General features: G+C 41.6%; 1 protein-coding gene and 2 long non-coding RNA genes across 5 annotated transcripts in view; 2 read left to right on the forward strand and 1 right to left on the reverse strand.

The window, feature by feature from the left end:
- Nucleotides 1–2,123, reverse strand: part of bcl6aa (BCL6A transcription repressor a) — a 7,827-nt gene extending 5,704 nt beyond the window's left edge. For 2 of the 3 annotated variants that reach the window (XM_019897177.1, XM_019897175.1), the window contains exons 1-3: nucleotides 2,042–2,123; nucleotides 528–690; nucleotides 163–384 (exon numbers count right to left, since the gene is read on the reverse strand). In XM_019897177.1, the coding sequence (XP_019752736.1) occupies nucleotides 163–384; nucleotides 528–690; nucleotides 2,042–2,072 (416 nt within the window). In that variant the 5' untranslated portion in view covers nucleotides 2,073–2,123. The remainder of the gene's footprint in view (nucleotides 1–162; nucleotides 385–527; nucleotides 691–2,041) is intronic. The other variant, XM_019897176.1, reaches the window with a different exon arrangement.
- Nucleotides 2,124–2,213: 90 nt separating this feature from the next.
- LOC109532364 (uncharacterized) lies at nucleotides 2,214–13,180 on the forward strand. Its single transcript, XR_002171364.1, has 3 exons — nucleotides 2,214–3,161; nucleotides 4,092–4,098; nucleotides 13,169–13,180. It is a non-coding gene; the product is annotated as an uncharacterized LOC109532364 (long non-coding RNA).
- LOC109532367 (uncharacterized) lies at nucleotides 5,033–10,797 on the forward strand. Its single transcript, XR_002171367.1, has 2 exons — nucleotides 5,033–5,449; nucleotides 10,631–10,797. It is a non-coding gene; the product is annotated as an uncharacterized LOC109532367 (long non-coding RNA).
- Nucleotides 13,181–17,030: the final 3,850 nt, after the last annotated feature.

Below are 17,030 nucleotides of genomic sequence, written 5' to 3' on the forward strand. Positions count from 1 at the left end.
GAACCAATATTTGTTTGCGTCCCTGAGGAGCAGCTGGAACCCAATCAAGATCTAACCCAGGGCGGAACACACTCCACTAAAGTTCCTGAAAGACAGGTCTTCCGCGTGGCCACTTGCCGGAACTGAATCAGAGCCCCTTCTCGCAGCGATCGCGTGACCAACCTGGACTTGATGAAGCGGTGGCAGGTGTCCACCACGTGGTCCATCTGCAGGTAGACGGCAGTGTTCATAATGGCCATGATCAGACTCTCCCTGAGAGCCAGCCTGGAGGTGTACATGAACTCCAGCAGGATGGCAAAGCCCTCCGGGTCCACCTTGGGGTCCAGGCTGATGGCGTTGAGGTTGCACTTGTGCGAGTCAGTGAAGATGGTGTAGAAGAGCCCGCTGTGTGGTAGGCAATGACAAAATGAGCTCCTGTTGAGCTGTGGGACAGCTACAACCATTCTGTATGTACTGTTCTCCTTTTGCCATCTTGCTTAAGACCCCTCCAGGGATGGATACATTTTAAAAAAAAGTGAAATACATACCTGCAAGCCATGAGGACGGTCTTTTGTGCCTGCCTGCTGACCAGGATGGTAACGTCGGTGAGGATGTCCCGGCTGCGGAGGCGGTTCAGATTGAGCAAGACGTCGCTGGCGTGACGCGTGAACTGGATGCAGCTGTCGGTCAAGCAAGACATCCTGCCGACTTCTGGAGGGATGAGGGGGACCCACACACAAAAAAAAAATTGTACATTTGTACATTAGTTGCATGTAATTTTGAAGGCGCCCGTTGCATTTCACCCGAGTGCCATTAGAGGGCGCAATTTAGCCGACTACAACGCCGGTTTGGGACATTTAAATTTTGACACCCACTTTTTTTCTCCCCCCTTCTGAACCGCAGCTTTGAGGGAAACGCGGGTTGACAAGAAGAGGACAACAAATTATTTAAATGAATTACAATAAGGGGGGGGGGTAGTGCACAGCGCGAAAACGATTGGGCTGTGCACGGCAAAAAGTGCGTGACAGAACTATGTAATAAATAAAACTTGTTTAAACAATTTAAAAAAGGACAAATAGGAAACGTTTTAAAACATGCACATGCATCACAAACAATTTACATTTGCTTAATAAAAAGCAACTTTTATAACGCATTTTTACTCTTTTGACCATGCACCAGAATCCATTCAAAAGCTTTTCATAAGTGGAAAACCCGAGATTTAACACTTTAAAATAAGACGCATGTTCCAGTGATGTTTTGTTGACGGTTTAAACTTAAACTACATTCTCCCCCCCTCCATGCACTTTTTCCACATTCAATTCATCGGATTTTGCTGTACTTCATTTACTGTAATTTCTGCACTAGTTTTCCACCATGCATACTTGGCTGCAAATTCAATCTCTTTTAGCGGTGCAACACTTGCACAACAACGTTATTAAAAAAAGCATGCAACGTGCACACGCAGCCCCACTTTGCACAAACGTAAAGAGACAAGTTGACAACTCCACTTCGGCAACGCACGCACGACACAACACCATTATGCACATTTACACAGCAATGGCACGTTAACTGTACGCATCCCAACATTAAATTGTAGCGAATACATCATTTAGTTGAAAAAAAAATCCCAAATCAAAGTTGGGGATGTGTGACAATCGAGAGCACGCGAGGAGCGGCTCTGGCCCTCGCTGCAGCCGCCTGACGCGCGCCCTATCTCGGCTACAGAAGCCGCTTAGGACCGGGGGTGGCGGTGGAGGTGGTAGCGTGAGCGGGAAGCTTTTGAGCGCGAGAGCCGCGGGAAGAGACGGACGGAAGGGGAATGGGAAGGTGCGGTGAGATGATGAGAGGGGAAAGAAGGTTCTGGCGTCTCGGTTGTCTGACAGCCGGGGAGCCGCCGCCGCCGTCACACAAGTACGCGCACATAGACAAATTCACACTCCAAAAACGATGACATTAGCGACACAACAAGTTGGCCGCTAAATAATTACAAGGGAAGATGAGAGGGAAGAGAAGCGGACAAGGGGAGGGATAATGTAAAAAAATGAATTTTTTGAAAAATCACCTGGTAGCGCTTTCCTAGAAACTTCTTGCATCACCACTTCTAAGAAGCCCAGTTCTAAGAATCAGACCAGCTCAATTCTCGGAATTTGAGCCCGGGACCGTACCAACGTCTCCGGCCAGGGGGGGAGAGGCCGCTCGTCCCCCTCCGGCTTCAACTCTCCATTCTCTAACTATTCCCTTCCATCTTTTCACACCAAATACATTCCTGCGTCTCTCTGAAGCACCGACTTGATGTCTAAATCGATTTAAATCCACGCTGTTGTGATAAAGTAACCAAAGCGGGGCAAGCACGCTAGCACGGATTCCCCCCGCAAGGTTGGTGGAGTCCAAAGTTTGTTGACGTCACACGTCTCTGAGCCCCGCCTATCCGCGGAGCTTCTGAGAAGTGGCTCGGAGTCAAGACGTCGAAAGTCTACATAAGGAGACTGAACGATGGCATAAACCTTTGTGTGTGCGTGGAGGTGTGTAGGGGGGGGGGCGGGGGGGGTCGTGGACAGCAAATTCGAGGCTTTTTTATATCGACTTGAATTCGTGACAAGATGGTTGGTTAATCGTGGTCGTGTTTGCTGTCAAACTAGATGCACGTTTTCGTCGTCGGCAGGAGATGAGGGAAGTGGCGCACTTGTTGCATGTCCGTGAACGCGTCATCGGGGACAGAAGTGTGGCAACGGTGACAGAACTTTAAAGTTGAGACGCGTTTGTAAAAACAGGGAAAAGCAAAACTTTGGAATTGAGAGTAAATCGGACTTTTTAATTGAGAGTTTGTGAATTATTAGGCCTTATTTTTGTCCTGTATTTAAAAAGATTCTCTTGATCGATCGTCTTGTACACTTTTTATAAATTTAAAATAAATAGTAAAATAAATTTATTTTCCTGTGGCTATTAATATTTTAAAATTGTTATACTAAGTTTTACGATGTACTGTGTTTTAAATTTTGTTTCTATCATTTAATTTTATTGGAATTTTGTGGCACTATATTTGTGTCCAGTACCTCATGTAATGTAATGTTCAATGACAGTTTTGTATCTGTAAATTTTACTTTTATTTCAACTCGTGTGACATATTTTTTTATTGCGGTCATATAATCTAGATTTTAGAGTTTTGGGATTTAATTATATTGGTTATTTTAACTAGTTTTCCAAATTGTGTTAAGTTTCACGTTTACATTTTTGTTGTATTTTGATTTTCCCAAATATTTTAATTTTATTTTTAATGGTATCCCCATTTGCTTTCCTTGTTTTTCTCTTACTTTTTATCATGCAATATTTCATAATATCATTGTTCGTATTTTAGTCTTTTAAATGCTTATTTAGAATATATTGTATTCGCATTTAAAGTATTCTGTTAAGATTTCATATTTGTGCGTGGTGTATTGTAATCTGCCTTTAATTTGTTTCACTTTATGTAATCTCCGATTTTATCATAAGATTATGTGTATATTTTTAATTGTATTAAGTTTTTTTATGCTTTTAAATGTTTATTTATTGTATTGCATTTTATCATCATTTTTAAATTCAACGACCGTTTAATGTGGTTGACATTTCAACATAGAATTTACTTTCGCATTTTTTTTTTTACATTTTCTTAATTTCTCCTCTCTTATTTTCATTGACGTAAAGCAAATTGAATTGGCTTGTACGAAACAAAAATGAAAGTCTGTGACAAGCACATCTAATGGAGGATACGTGCTGTTTCTCACCCCATAAACTGATTAAAAAAAAAACAAAACAATATAAAATCATTTGAACTTGTTTGTTTTTGGAGTTCAAAAGCAGATGACGAATGTCAGGGCCAAGATGTTGAGCGACACTAACGCTTCGCGTTTAGAAAGTGGCCACTGACTCACCGTGGAAAGTTTGCTTGTGGTGATTCCAAAGCAGGGATTCCCCGTTCTTGTCAATTCTCTGGCACAGAAGTGACAATTTCTGCCCTGGAAAGCCACAAAAACACCACCACATGCTGTTACTTTTATTGAAAAATACATCGCTTGCTACCGTAAAACACACAAACAATAAATTGTAAATTAGGATAGTAGATTGGAGTCACTAAGAATTCAAGTGGGGCAAACGCCATTTGCAGGAGATAACAAGCGAGGAGTAAATTTTTTTTGACTGGCAAATATGTTCGAATGTACTGCTAAACATAGATCATCAATCAACTCGGGACGGAGCACCTTTCATTTGAAGCCACCCACGTTTCTCGTGAACAAAAGTATTCGAACGGACATTCTGACATTGATTTAATATTTGGTGGTTTGACCCTTCCTTGCAATAACCGCATCGAGCCTGGGAGCCATCGTCTGCACCAGACTGTCGGATTCTTCATTTGAAATCCTTTTCCAGGCCTTTACCGCGGCCTCTTTCAGTTCTTGTTTGATTCTGGAGGTTTCTCCCTTCAGTCTCCTCTTTGGGAGGTAAAATACATGCTCGATTGGGTTAAGGTCCAACGATGGACTTGGCCAGTCTAAGACAAGTGAGCCAGAAGTAGCCATACAAGCCCAAGCCATGACATTACTTCCATCGTGCCTCACAGATGAGCTCGTCTGTTTTGGATCATCAGCAGATCCTTTCTTTCTCCATCTGATCTTAAGGCAAAATGTCTTCAACATACAACAAAAAGACAGAATTGAATTAATTAAATTCAGCCTTATTATTATTTTTTTAAATATATAGTTTGAGATGATAAAATATTTATTTATGGCATCTTTAAAACATTTATCTTTTGAATTTTTTGCATTTGCTATTTTTATTTTAAAATAACTGCATATTTTGGCTTCTTTTGCTTATGTACACGTTGGTTTCATTTATTTATTTATTTTACACATTTTCGGCCTTGAAATCGTTTGATTTAGTTGTTTTGACCAGACGAAGGCTCTCAATCGATGGGCGCCATTAAACGGGTTTTGAGCAGCCTTCCGCCACTCATTAAGCATCCAAGTGATGTGACCCAAATCAACGCCGCCTGCAGTTTCCCTTTCGTGTTTAACCCTTTTGTACCGTGACGCTCGCCGCCGTAATGCATCTGACATTGCTTTTCACCCCTTGAGGAACGCCTGAGCATCCGCCCATCTGCATCGGCTGTTATTCAGCAGCACCCCCCCCCCCCAAAAAAAAAAAATCACTGCAGGTGTAAACAAACCACTAGGGAGGCGGCTAAAAAAGAAAAAAAAATAAATCAAATAATTAAGAGTGCAAACAAAGAGCAGCGTCAACTTTATTTCCATCCACTCGGGGGATGTTGGAGGCACTGCATGCATAATGCACCGCGAGTGTGGTGGCACGTGCGGGATATTCATTCGCTCAAGGATGACGGTCGACTCTTCTTCTCGCCAAGATAAGGGAAAACACTTTCAAGGGACTTTGTTTTCTGGAAACGGATAAAAAACTGTGAAACAAACTACCTCAGAAGGTAGGGCGAGATGTACAAAAATTCTTTGTAATTAAAAAAAAAAAGTTTGTATCGGTGTCGTCGATTGCGCTGTTCTTGTTCTTGTACTCGACTTTATCGCCAAGATGCCTAAACCCTTAAACGTTTACGGTGACAGCTTATTAGCTGGAAATATGAAAACTACAAAACTAAGTATCCTATAAGGGAGGAAACCACCAATGTTTTGTTTGTGTTCAGGGTTTTAAAAAAAATTGGTTTTGTTATTTGGACTCTTTATCTTATTCCTCGACAAGATGCATAAAATCACTTTCAAGCGATGTTTCCCAGCTGTGAACTGACAAAAACAGCGGGAAAAATGACCACACGGAATTTTTACTTAAATTCATTTTTTTCCACATAAAAAGAAAAAAAATATTTTGCCATTAGTGTCAGCACTCTTTTTTTTTTGTACCACAAAAAACATTTTCAAGCGATATTTACTCCCGCGGTTTTTAGCTTTGAAGTGAATTAAAAAAAAAACGACGTCAGAAGGCAGGAGAAAACATTTGGTACGTAACAATGTTATGTTCTGCACTCTTCTTCCACACCACTTCATTGGAAAGATGTGAAAAAGTATCTTCAAGGGACATTTACTGCTACGCTTATTAGTTGGAAATGGATTTAAAAAAAATATCTACCCCAGACGGTGGGAGCTCATAAAAAACAGTTTCGATAAAATCAAAACTTTTGGAATCAGTGTTGTTGTTGGCGCTCTTCTGTACCGCATCGTCATCGAGATGCGAAAAAAAAAAACACTTTCAAGGGATGTTTCTTGCCATGGCTTTTAGCTGGAAAACGGGTAAAACCAATGAAAAGTAGGAAATTGACGGCGGCGTCATCACCAACATTTAGTGTTGGTGAAAGAACAGCAACACGGAAAAATAGCGGAAAATTCCCAGCCTTCTAAGCCTAGGAATGTTTGCCTGGCACATCCCGTTTTTCTTTGTCTATCTGCCTGATCTACGTGAGGAGTGCACATGCGTAAAAGCTACATACTGTACATGCTACATTTCAGCGAATGCCCTGAAGTACAGCCGCTAGCCTATGGGAATATTTGACCGGCTAACCTTGCTGTTGACCGGATATGGCTAACGCTCTCCTAGCAACGGGAATATTCGCCTCAGCTGTTAGCAAACTAATTCCGTGCTAGCACCAAACAAAAGGGAGTTTCCAAACTCGTAAGGCAAACCTGAGAAACGAAGTAGCATAGCGCTAGCTAGGACGAGGCTACTAGCAACATTGGTGGATTTAAAATGGGACCAAAAAGAAAAAAAACGTTCTGCCATTGCCCCGAGTTCGAGGTGAGATCCTGGAGGTTAAAGGAAGTTATTTTAAACTCAAAAGGTTAACCTTTTCTGTTTCTTGATACGCATCATTAACGCGCTAGGCTACATTCAGCCTCGTCAACATATGATCCAGATTTCTAGTCCGAGCTCGAGTTGTGACGTTTCAAATCAGACTTTCAACGCAATTGGAGAAGTAAGTGTCAACTTACACCTTTGTTCCCGCGTTACACTATTCCCCTACTCACATGTATTATTATTTTATTTTATTTTATAGACATGTAAAATAGTTGTTGGATGTTCGCAATTGCTTTCGACGCAACAAGGTCAGACAGTGTTAAACGTTACACCTTTGTCCCGGCGTTCCCGCTATTCTCTTACACACGACTGAACTCCCTCTGAAGGCCGTGTCAACCAGAAGGAAAAATTGCGTAAAAAGTCCGGCTACTATTTTTTTTTTTGTACACGGACGGTGGGTGACAAAGGCCCGAGGCCCGGAGGTTGCCTCACTCGCAAAGTGATTCACTTTTGTCTGAGGTTTTCGCAGCAAAATTGTGCCGACTTGAGCGTTCATTGTCAGCAAAGAGTTTTTTTTTTGTTCTGAGCGGCATGATGCAACATGGCTGTAACACCCAAACACACACGGAGATGTTGAAGCTGTTAGCGGCACAGCTACTCCTCCTCCTCTTTCTTCTTCTTTTTTCTTTTCAAACTCTTTTTGTTAACTTTCACTTTTTTTTTTTTGCTTCTTTTTTTTTTAAAGGCCCCGGCAGGCCACCGCAGATGTCCACAAATCATGATCTTAAATGAGAATTAATTGCAAGCAAGAATTATTTCAGTATTTTTTTTTCCTAAATTCTGCGGTGCCACATGTAAGCTTTTCTGTGCCGCAATTTTATTGCTGTCTTTAATTTTTTTAAATAAACTTGAACCACTAAGGTTAGAGAAGTCAAAATAAGGGCGTGGTTTGGCACTGCTTTGCCTTTATTCCAATTTTCGGGAATACAAAGCATGTGGAATCAAGTATTTTTGCGCTCGGCAGGAATGTGGTCTGCAAAGTGGGAATTTTCCACATGGTGAGCCTCCTCGCTGGGTTGGGATGCCCCCTTAAGGATAAATCTTTGGAAAGGTCAAACAATTACCTTTTATTTCTTTGCCAGTTGGAAATCAAACCCTGCCCACTTTCACCAAACTTCCTCATATCATGGTTCAGGTATGCGTTTGGGCATGCCAGGAACAAAAAAAAAAACCCCAAAAAACAAAAACTCAATGAAACATCAATCGTTTGCCCTGGAGGAAACAATAGAAAGAGAAACTGCTACTGCTGTATGTTTATGCAGAATATTTTGAGCATTCTAAATTCTTGTTCAACTCTGACAGTTGTGACATTCAAATACAAAAGCCCGATAAAGGCCAAAACGACCTAACTCGGAATCTAATGAACTAACAAACACACACAAAAAAAAGCTAAATTTAAGGCTTGCTGATGAACAAAAAAACCAACGGACTTAGAGAATAACTCATTTCAAATGAACATAATAAAAGAGTGCAAATGAAGGAACTAACTAACTAACTAAAAATCAGACAGAGGGGATAGCAAACTCAATTAGGGTTAGGAAATCAAATTAACCAACAGCCAGGCCAACTGACCAGACTGACCAACTCACAAACAGAGTCATGGACTCGGTTGGTTGGTTAGTTGGTTGGTTATCGACTCCGTTAACAAGTTAGTTATCAAGAACGAACCGACCAAGACAAACAAACAAAACTGACGCACAAACGAACGAAACTAAAATAATCCAATGAAAAATGAATGAACTGGCTGACAAACTAATGTACAAACTTACTCACAAACAAACGAAATAACGAACTAACTACCTCAATGAACTCACACCTGTCCATGGTAATGCAGTCGACCGGGCTAGCCTGATCCTTATCCTCCGCGAATAGCGAAAAACTGTTGATGAGCTGTTCAGCAGTTTTATGCCATCCTTGAATGTAATACTCATGCACGAGAACCCCTTGCACTGAAAAAATAGACAAAGACAGACATATAGCCGTCTTTTATCCATATTTAAAAAAGTCATTTTATCACACATTTAGCTAGCATGATGTGTGTACCCCACCCCCAATCGTGCTGATGAAAAATTCTGACCCCATCTTCATTTAAATCGCCGATCATTAATATACGGTTGCTACCGCGATTAACCAATTCAATTCAATCTCCGACTAAGCTCGCAACTCAACTTCAGGGATGCTAAAAAGGTCGTGGTCTGCGCAATCCCAATGAAACCGCAAAGGTGTCTTTGGACATTCATTAGCATAACGGCGTATTGTCCCCTGCAGAAGGAATGATTGTCGAGTACATTACTAGATTTCAATCCCCAACGTGAGCACACTCGGGGGATTGAGCGGGATCAGCTCAATCCCTAAACCCCTCTCCACCGATATGGAGATGATGCGTGCATATGTCCGCTCGACATCCCGAATTATCTAATGTAGCGATTGTCAAAGTGCGCCGCACGTACCACTCAAGGTACTTATTTCAGTACATGTTTTGGAAACGTTTCTGTATATAAGTGCTCATGTTCAAAGGGCACACAATGTAACAATGGATTAAAGTTTTAGACTTTCACGTGCAATACATTTTAATGTAATCCTTATTTAGGTAACTTTTGATTTTCCTCTATTTCAGCGCAGTGTTACTGTTTGAGCGATGGAAAATGTTAGAGGAATGTTACATGGAGTTTTTAGGAATGAAACAAGTCAGTCTTGTTATTACGTTGTGAAATGTTATTTTTGACAAGTCGCTGCTTGTCTTCATTCGTTCCCATTTGACTATCAGCTGTCGGTTGTGCAGACGCTTTGCATGATCCTTAATGCTGACTTATGGCCCTCTCATATCGCATTTTACTGGTTGATACGTTCCTGTTACTTTCATTATTTTGCTCGTTCAAACTTGCGCAGTTCCATGGGCTCGCAGCAACACAGATTAGTGAGTGCGTTAAATCGAATTGGAAAAAAACAAACGATGAGGAAAAAAAAAAAAGCTAACAACTTAACCAACAAGACTGATCAGCCGAGTAATAAACAGACAGATTAAAGCAGGTTCGTTGGTAAGGTAGTTGGTTAGTTGTCAAGTCGAGCTGTCTATTGGTCTATTTGTTGCATATTTGGGTGGGTCGGTTAATTCGGGATTTAACACTATCAAACGTATCAAATGACCAGCCGACCTAACAAACCAACCAAATGGCTGCCCAACTGACATACCCACTATCGAACGTATTGACAGACAGTCTGTTAATGGGTTAGTTGGTCATGACAACTAACTAACCAACTAACTAACAAATGGGCGAATGGGAAAACTTGGTTCATGAGTTGGTCTGTCAGTTTGCCAGTGTTGATGAGTTAGTTAGAAAAAACCAACCAACCAACAGCAGACTGACATAGTTAATTGGTTAGTTCGTCAGGTAGTTATTTAATTTGGTGTTAAACTAAAAAGGGAATAAACCAACCAATGTCCCCCTCTACAAAAAAAAAAAAAACACTAAACAAAAAGACTGGCTGACCAATTAACCAATCCACTGACAACAAATTAAGCTAGTTGGTTATCTATTTAGCTGGTTGGCTAATCCACTTGTTAGTTGGTTGGCTCGTCCACTTGTTTACTCGATTAGTTCAAATCAAACAACCGATGGGCTGGGAGACTGAATCTTTCTAAATCTTTTCTGACCGAATGACCGACCAATTAACAAACAGACAAAGTGTGCTGATCAGCTGATCAGTTGGTCGTACAGTCAGCTTGTTGGTTGATTGGTTGGTCGTCAACCGACGAACAAATTTTCATACCTTTTCAGACCTCACCTTTTTTCCTCTGCAGGGAGGGAGGCATGCTGGGAAATACGGTCTTTGATCTTGAATGAATCCAACTATCGATGGTAAGAACCTTTACTTGACTTCTCCTAAATGTGGAGACGCGAGAAGGACAAATCAGTCTTCACGTCCTCCACAGTGGCGGGATGCAAAAAAATTCTCTGAAAAATACGAGCTAGAGATTGTCGTGCTCACTTGCTTGGCTTTCCTGTGAATGTTACAAGCTCAGATTTTTTTTTGAGGGGGGGGGTGGTCAGGGAGGGGCAGAAAAGAGATTAAATTAATCCCACTTGTTCTACATATAATTCATTGGAAAGAAGAAGTCTCCAATCCCATTAGGACACACACAGACTAGCTGTGCCTTTAGCACAGCGAGCGAGCGAGCGAGCGAGCGTCCAGAGATGATGAGCCATCTGCCATAGAGACACATTGTTTGATAAACACTGCTTTTATACAACAAACATTTGAGTGCATTAATCTAGCTAAACTCGGCTCAATCTGGGGAAGCAGATATTGCTCTTTATAACTTGACCGCAGCGGGGGAAAGGGAAGGAGGGCTATTGCGTTATTACATCACGCCAGATGTCGCGTCTTCAACCTGGTAAGGTTACGCCCACAAAAACCGAATTCGTCTCGCAGTTGAGGAAGAAATGCGTTGAGAAGAAAAGGCAGAATCGCAATAGTGTTATATCTCGGAAAAGTAGCTGCTGAATTGAGCCATTCGTCCGTTTTTTACTATATTGGTCCATCTGAGAATAAGTGGCTAGCTGACCAACCTAAGAAGAAATGGGCAAGTTTGGTTGGTTCCTGGGTACGCTGGTTGACTAGTCCATTAGCCCTTGTATTGGTTACTTTGTTCAGTTAGCTAGTTAAGTTAAACACATTTGAATTGAGTTAAAACTAATGAGAAAAATGCCCAACAAATGCATATCTCGGGAAGGTAGCTGCTGAATTTGGGCCGTTCGTCCGTTTGTTACTATGTTGGTCCATCTGAGAATAAGTGGCTAGCTGACCAACCTAAGAAGAAATGGGCAAGTTTGGTTGGGTCCTGGGTACGCTGGTTTACACTCATTGAACTCAGAGGGTGTCTCTGAGTCATTTTGTCGTTCATGTCACTTTAATGTGACCATTGCTCGTTAACATGACGTGGTTGACACCTGATTTTTGAACCGACGCCATTGCCTGCGCGGATAATCTCACCCAGAGAGAAGACATTAGAGAGAACGCTACCGTCCAGCGAGGGATAATCTGATGGATGAGTGGACTAATATGAGGCCAATCCCGTTTTAAGACAAATTAGTCCAACACATTTTCATCACTGCGTAGGGCCTAACCAAGCTGAGCCCTTGGGGGATGTTGGCGGGAAAATTCGCTGTCAGATCTCTAGTCATCCCGGGATAAACGTGGCAGATTAAAACCTTTTCCCATGGTTGGGACGCACACTTGAAGGCCAACGACAGGTCAGGAAAACTTGTTTTTCCCCTCCTATGTTACTTCAGAAAGTACATTTTCCACCCTGCAAAGGGAACAAGTTGCAAAAAATTGCTGGTTTTCCCGAAAAAATGTTTGTTCGCTTTTTACACGAAACCCATCGACCAATACACAGAACGTTCCAAGATATTTTTCACACTGACGTTTTCCTCTCGGTGGCATTTATATAAAACATCAACATAGGGGTTAGGTGTGTGTGTAAAAAAAAAAAAAACACTTGAAGGCCAACGACAGGTCAGGAAAACTTGTTTTTCCCCTCCTATGTTACTTCAGAAAGTACATTTTCCACCCTGCAAAGGGAAGAAGTTGCAAAAAATTGCTGGTTTTCCCGATAAAATGTTTGTTCGCTTTTTACACGAAACCCATTGACCAATACACAGAACGTTCCAAGATATTCTTCACACCGACGTTTTCCTCTCGGTGGCATTTATATAAAATGTCAACATAAGGGTTAGGTGTGTGTGTACAAAAAAAAAACATTTAGCCATCTACCAATACTCAGAAAACCGGGATCAGAAAGACCTTCGGAAGAGGACACCACAACAAAATCTACGCATCACAACCCCCCCTTTGACGCTGTTTGAGGCTTACACGAATGACCTTAATCATCAGGCGGGCTATTTGGCTTTTTATTGGCCCGAGTGCTGCAGTGCCACTGGCAGGCATCAAAAATAAATAAATAAATTCACAAAAAAACAAGCGGGAGGGCAAGGTCGGTTGTCCCGGCGTAATCCATATCATCCCGTTACACAGGCGACGCGCGGCCGCCCGCTAGCTCGCAAGCTAGCCTGCCGCATTTTTTTTGTTGTTGTTTTTTTGATGTCGATAATAATGGCAGGATTACGCTGTCATCTGATGTCGTTTCAAAGGAATGAAAAAGGGGCATCCGGAGGAGGATTCTTTCAAAGAAGGATGAAATGGGAGATGCTCCATGGTGTGAGGTCACGGAGGACTGATGTATTTATTTATGCCCTCGCGGGGGAGACTCGTCATGAGAATAGCAGGGGGCGCTATGATGTGTTGTAGTCAAACGCTTTCTGTGAAGTGAATAAAGGTTTTTACAGTGATCCGGCAAAAGTAACCCGACAGAAGATCTGACGTTGATCTGCTTCTGCCTTTCTTAAGGGAAGAAATCAGGGCAAAAATTACAAGACTGATGTGCTCATAAACACGTTGAACTAACACATTAGCTCTGGGTGGGGATTGTCTGATTCACCGGTACAAGTTTTACAAAAAAGGGAAAAAAATGGGGACTTCAAAATTTAACCAATAGTTATGAAGCCGCGTAGAAATGTCATATGATTTTTTGTGAAAATTTCGGTCAAATTTTGAAATCCCTCAGACGTTTGGTGGGACTTTTACAAAAACAGCTAGCAAAAAAAAAAAGAAAAAAGAAAAAACATTTGTCCAACACCATTTTCAGTTTTGTCAAATTTGATTTCAAAGTTTTGAAATCATGTGCGACTTCCACGAAAATATTTGGTTGAATTTTGAAATCCCTCTCTAAAACATAAAACTTCCTATCTCCAATGGATTTCCATTTTAAATTTCAGAAAAGTTTTGGTTCCGTTTTGAATTCACTGTGATATTTCGCGTGACTGAAATTCAATATCCCGAATGAAATTTGGGATATTGAATGCAAACAATGATTTCATTCCGCTTCAGTGTGTATATTTCTACGAAAATGTTGAGGGGAAAAAAAAAAATTCCTCACCGCACAGTCACTGAAAGTGTCGGCTTTCAAACATGTCTGTATGTTTTTTCACGGTGCATCAACACAACCAAATTCAGGGCAACAATGACAAAACTGTGAGCGCTTTGAAGGTTTTGCTGCATAACTCTCCCACATACACGTTTAACGAATGCGCTAGCTCCGGGCGGGGATTGTTCGATTGACATGCTCAAACACAAGAATTAGAATTCATTAGCGCAATCTGGGGTCTCCATCAAGACGCCGACTTGTTTGATGAGTGGCTTTGGGACATTGTTTTTTTTTTTTTTTTTGCCCTCACTCTGTCTGCTTGCTGCCTACTTTTGTCGGCTCCTTATTTGGCGTGACTCTCCTGCTAACGTGGCTGCTGTGCTTGCAGACTAATCTGCGCTATCTACACTCTTAATTAAGGCGGCGTATGCGCTTCCCTGACACGCTTGTTGTTCCTGCCTGTTATAAAAGTCTTGTTTTTCTCGGCCTGCTGCCGTTCCCTGCAAATCAACATGAAAAAAAAAAAAAAAAACATCATTAGAATCCTCTTGTGAGTCAGATGTGAGTCAGGATTGACCTGTCACTAGGCCACGCCCCCGAAAAAAACACAGACTGATCAATGAGAGCACAGCAGAGACTAACGGTCTAACGCTTTCATGCGGGTTGCATTATAATTTTTTTAACCGATATTTTTCTTCCGCTAACAGTTTTTTTGGGGTCTGTTTCAAAATGCTGAAATTAAACCAGATAATGCAGGCTCTGGATATCGCTATGTGGCTCTCAATAAAGATATGTGTCTGTCCACATACTCAATTTGAATTCCCAAGTCTCTAGGTAATTTTTTGCAAGAAAACAATGTTATTCTGTTTTTAGCTCAAAATTACTAAGGTTATCCTAGTTGCTTTCCAGATCACGACCCTGGATAAAAATGTACTTGCCCCCTAAATGTAAGAACTGGTTGCACCACCATCAAACAGAAATCACATCAACCAGGTCCTGGAGTAGACAGCAGCCGCAGCCCATCACCAGCATGTTTGACTGTTGGTATGATGTTCTTTTTTTTCTGAAAGGCTGTGCTCCATTATGCTGAATGAGTCCAAGTCATGGACAGTATATGGTTAGTCATATCAGACAGGCTAACAATAGATTTTGGAAAGATCTTCAGTTCATCAATTGAAACAGACAATTATGGTGAGGATATTTTTGGCCTGCCTCAAACATACGATGCATGCATGGAAACTGAGAAATATGTCAGGGTTAACTTGGGTTCAAATCAAGTCATGTGAATCGAATCGCCCACCTCCGATTCCTGGAGACTGTTGATTTGGCGGAAGTGAGCATGTGTTATTTTGTGGGAGGGTTTGAAATGCGAGCATTCAATCAGACGTTGAAAGAGGAAGTGAGGACTGCAGCTGCTGTCTTCTAAGTTTGAGGTTTATTCATCTCAGGGGGGAAGTGGTGTGTGTGTGTGTGTGTGTGTGTGTGTGTGTGTGTGTGTGTGTGTGTGTGTGTGTGTGTGTGTGTGTGTGTGTGTGTGTGGGCAGCACTACAACCTGCGAGTCAAACAGGATATGCAACGTGGAACAAATTGAAATGTTGACTTCATTTCTCTGCCAATGTCAATTCAAGACAAATAAAGGCTTCTTTCTCATATAGACCTTTCCACCATGATGTCCTGCCTACTTCCGGATGGCAAAACGTCAAGCTATCTCTGAAATGAAAAAAAAAAATCCATTGCCAGTCGTAATGTACAGTTCAACTGATAAAGTTGCTTAACAATATAAATGTGGTGGAAATTCAGCATCTTTACGCCAAAATGGACAGCGCGCTGTTGAGCTAGCATTAGCTAGCCGCTACGTTTTGCTAAATGACTCAATGGCAATCCAATCTTCATTTTATACATACCTGTGGGAACATCTCTTCCACAAACTCGACGATGGAGATTCTCGGCCTTTCCCTTTTGAAGTAGCTAATCTGCTTCGAGTCAGTCTCGACATCCACTTGAAATAACTTCACTTAAAATAATGCTATCACCCTCAAAAAAAGATTAACGCTGAGCTAATTGCTGAATCCCGTTGCCAACTAAAACAGCAGCGCCAACGCGATGTCTTTCGCGACGATTAGCATTCCAGGAGACACTGACGACGTGGTGGCTCCCTTTGTCTGTGTCATGATGATAGTCATCATTGTGTCGTCGACATGGCATGTGAACTCTCCATCACTTATTTGTTCCACTTTGTCTGTCTCCTTATCTTTTCTCTGCATTCTCCTTGATAGTCTCTTTCTTCCAGTACGACGTGATATATGGATATGGTCGTTTTATAGGTTCACAGTGTGATGTGCATTCATTTTTATGTTCTGTGAAACTACGCTACACTACATGACTCGGTCTGTATCGTTTCTTGAAATTTCACTACATTTCTACATAGTAGTTGCCTTTTCCAGTAGGATTTGACATGCGGTCACTCCACAATGGTGTTGTGCGCACATGTCTGTTTTCGGAAGCTGTTTGACCTCTTTGTTGCACCCGTTCTGCCTGGTTGTGGCTGTTTTGCTGCATTTGGAGTCCGTGTTCTCGAGTAAAATCTTGCACGTTGGCTTTTTTTTTTTTAATTTTTATACTTGACATAAAATATAATATATATTATATTTTATTCCAAAATAAAGTTAGCTTGTTAGCTTAGTAGCATAGCTGCCGAAGTCATTTCTAACTTAGAGTGACCAAACGAATATGAAATAAAAATGTGTTTGCTATTTTTTTTTTCAAACCTTTATTTAAGGGGGCTGGGGGGGGGCATCCAAAAACGTCTTAACACTACTTAGGCAACTATGCGTAGGGTAATAATATACTGTATATCGGCAACAGGATATCGGATGCTAAAACAAGTTATTCTCTCCGGCTCATTGCTAAAATTGTCACGTTGCGATAAAAGAAATGATCTGTAGCGCGACTTATCTGTGGTGGTGGACCCTGAGAGCGTAACTCCAACCTCCCACCCCCATTCAAGTGTGAAATTGAACGGCAAGGAGAGGGGAGACATCAAAGCTCCCAACGTCTTCTAACACAGCATGCTAATTGCTCTTTGATTGCTAACTTGACTTCTTGTTGCGGGGTGTCTGTTTGAAATCGGCTTTGCTGGTGGTGGTGGGCCCTTTAGGAAATTAGGAACTAAAACGTTACACGTTACAAATGAGATTAGCTTAAGCGACCGGC

This window comes from Hippocampus comes, unplaced genomic scaffold, assembly GCF_001891065.2.
Source record: "Hippocampus comes isolate QL1 unplaced genomic scaffold, H_comes_QL1_v1.1 scaffold22, whole genome shotgun sequence".
NCBI classification, from domain to species: Eukaryota; Metazoa; Chordata; class Actinopteri; order Syngnathiformes; family Syngnathidae; genus Hippocampus; species Hippocampus comes.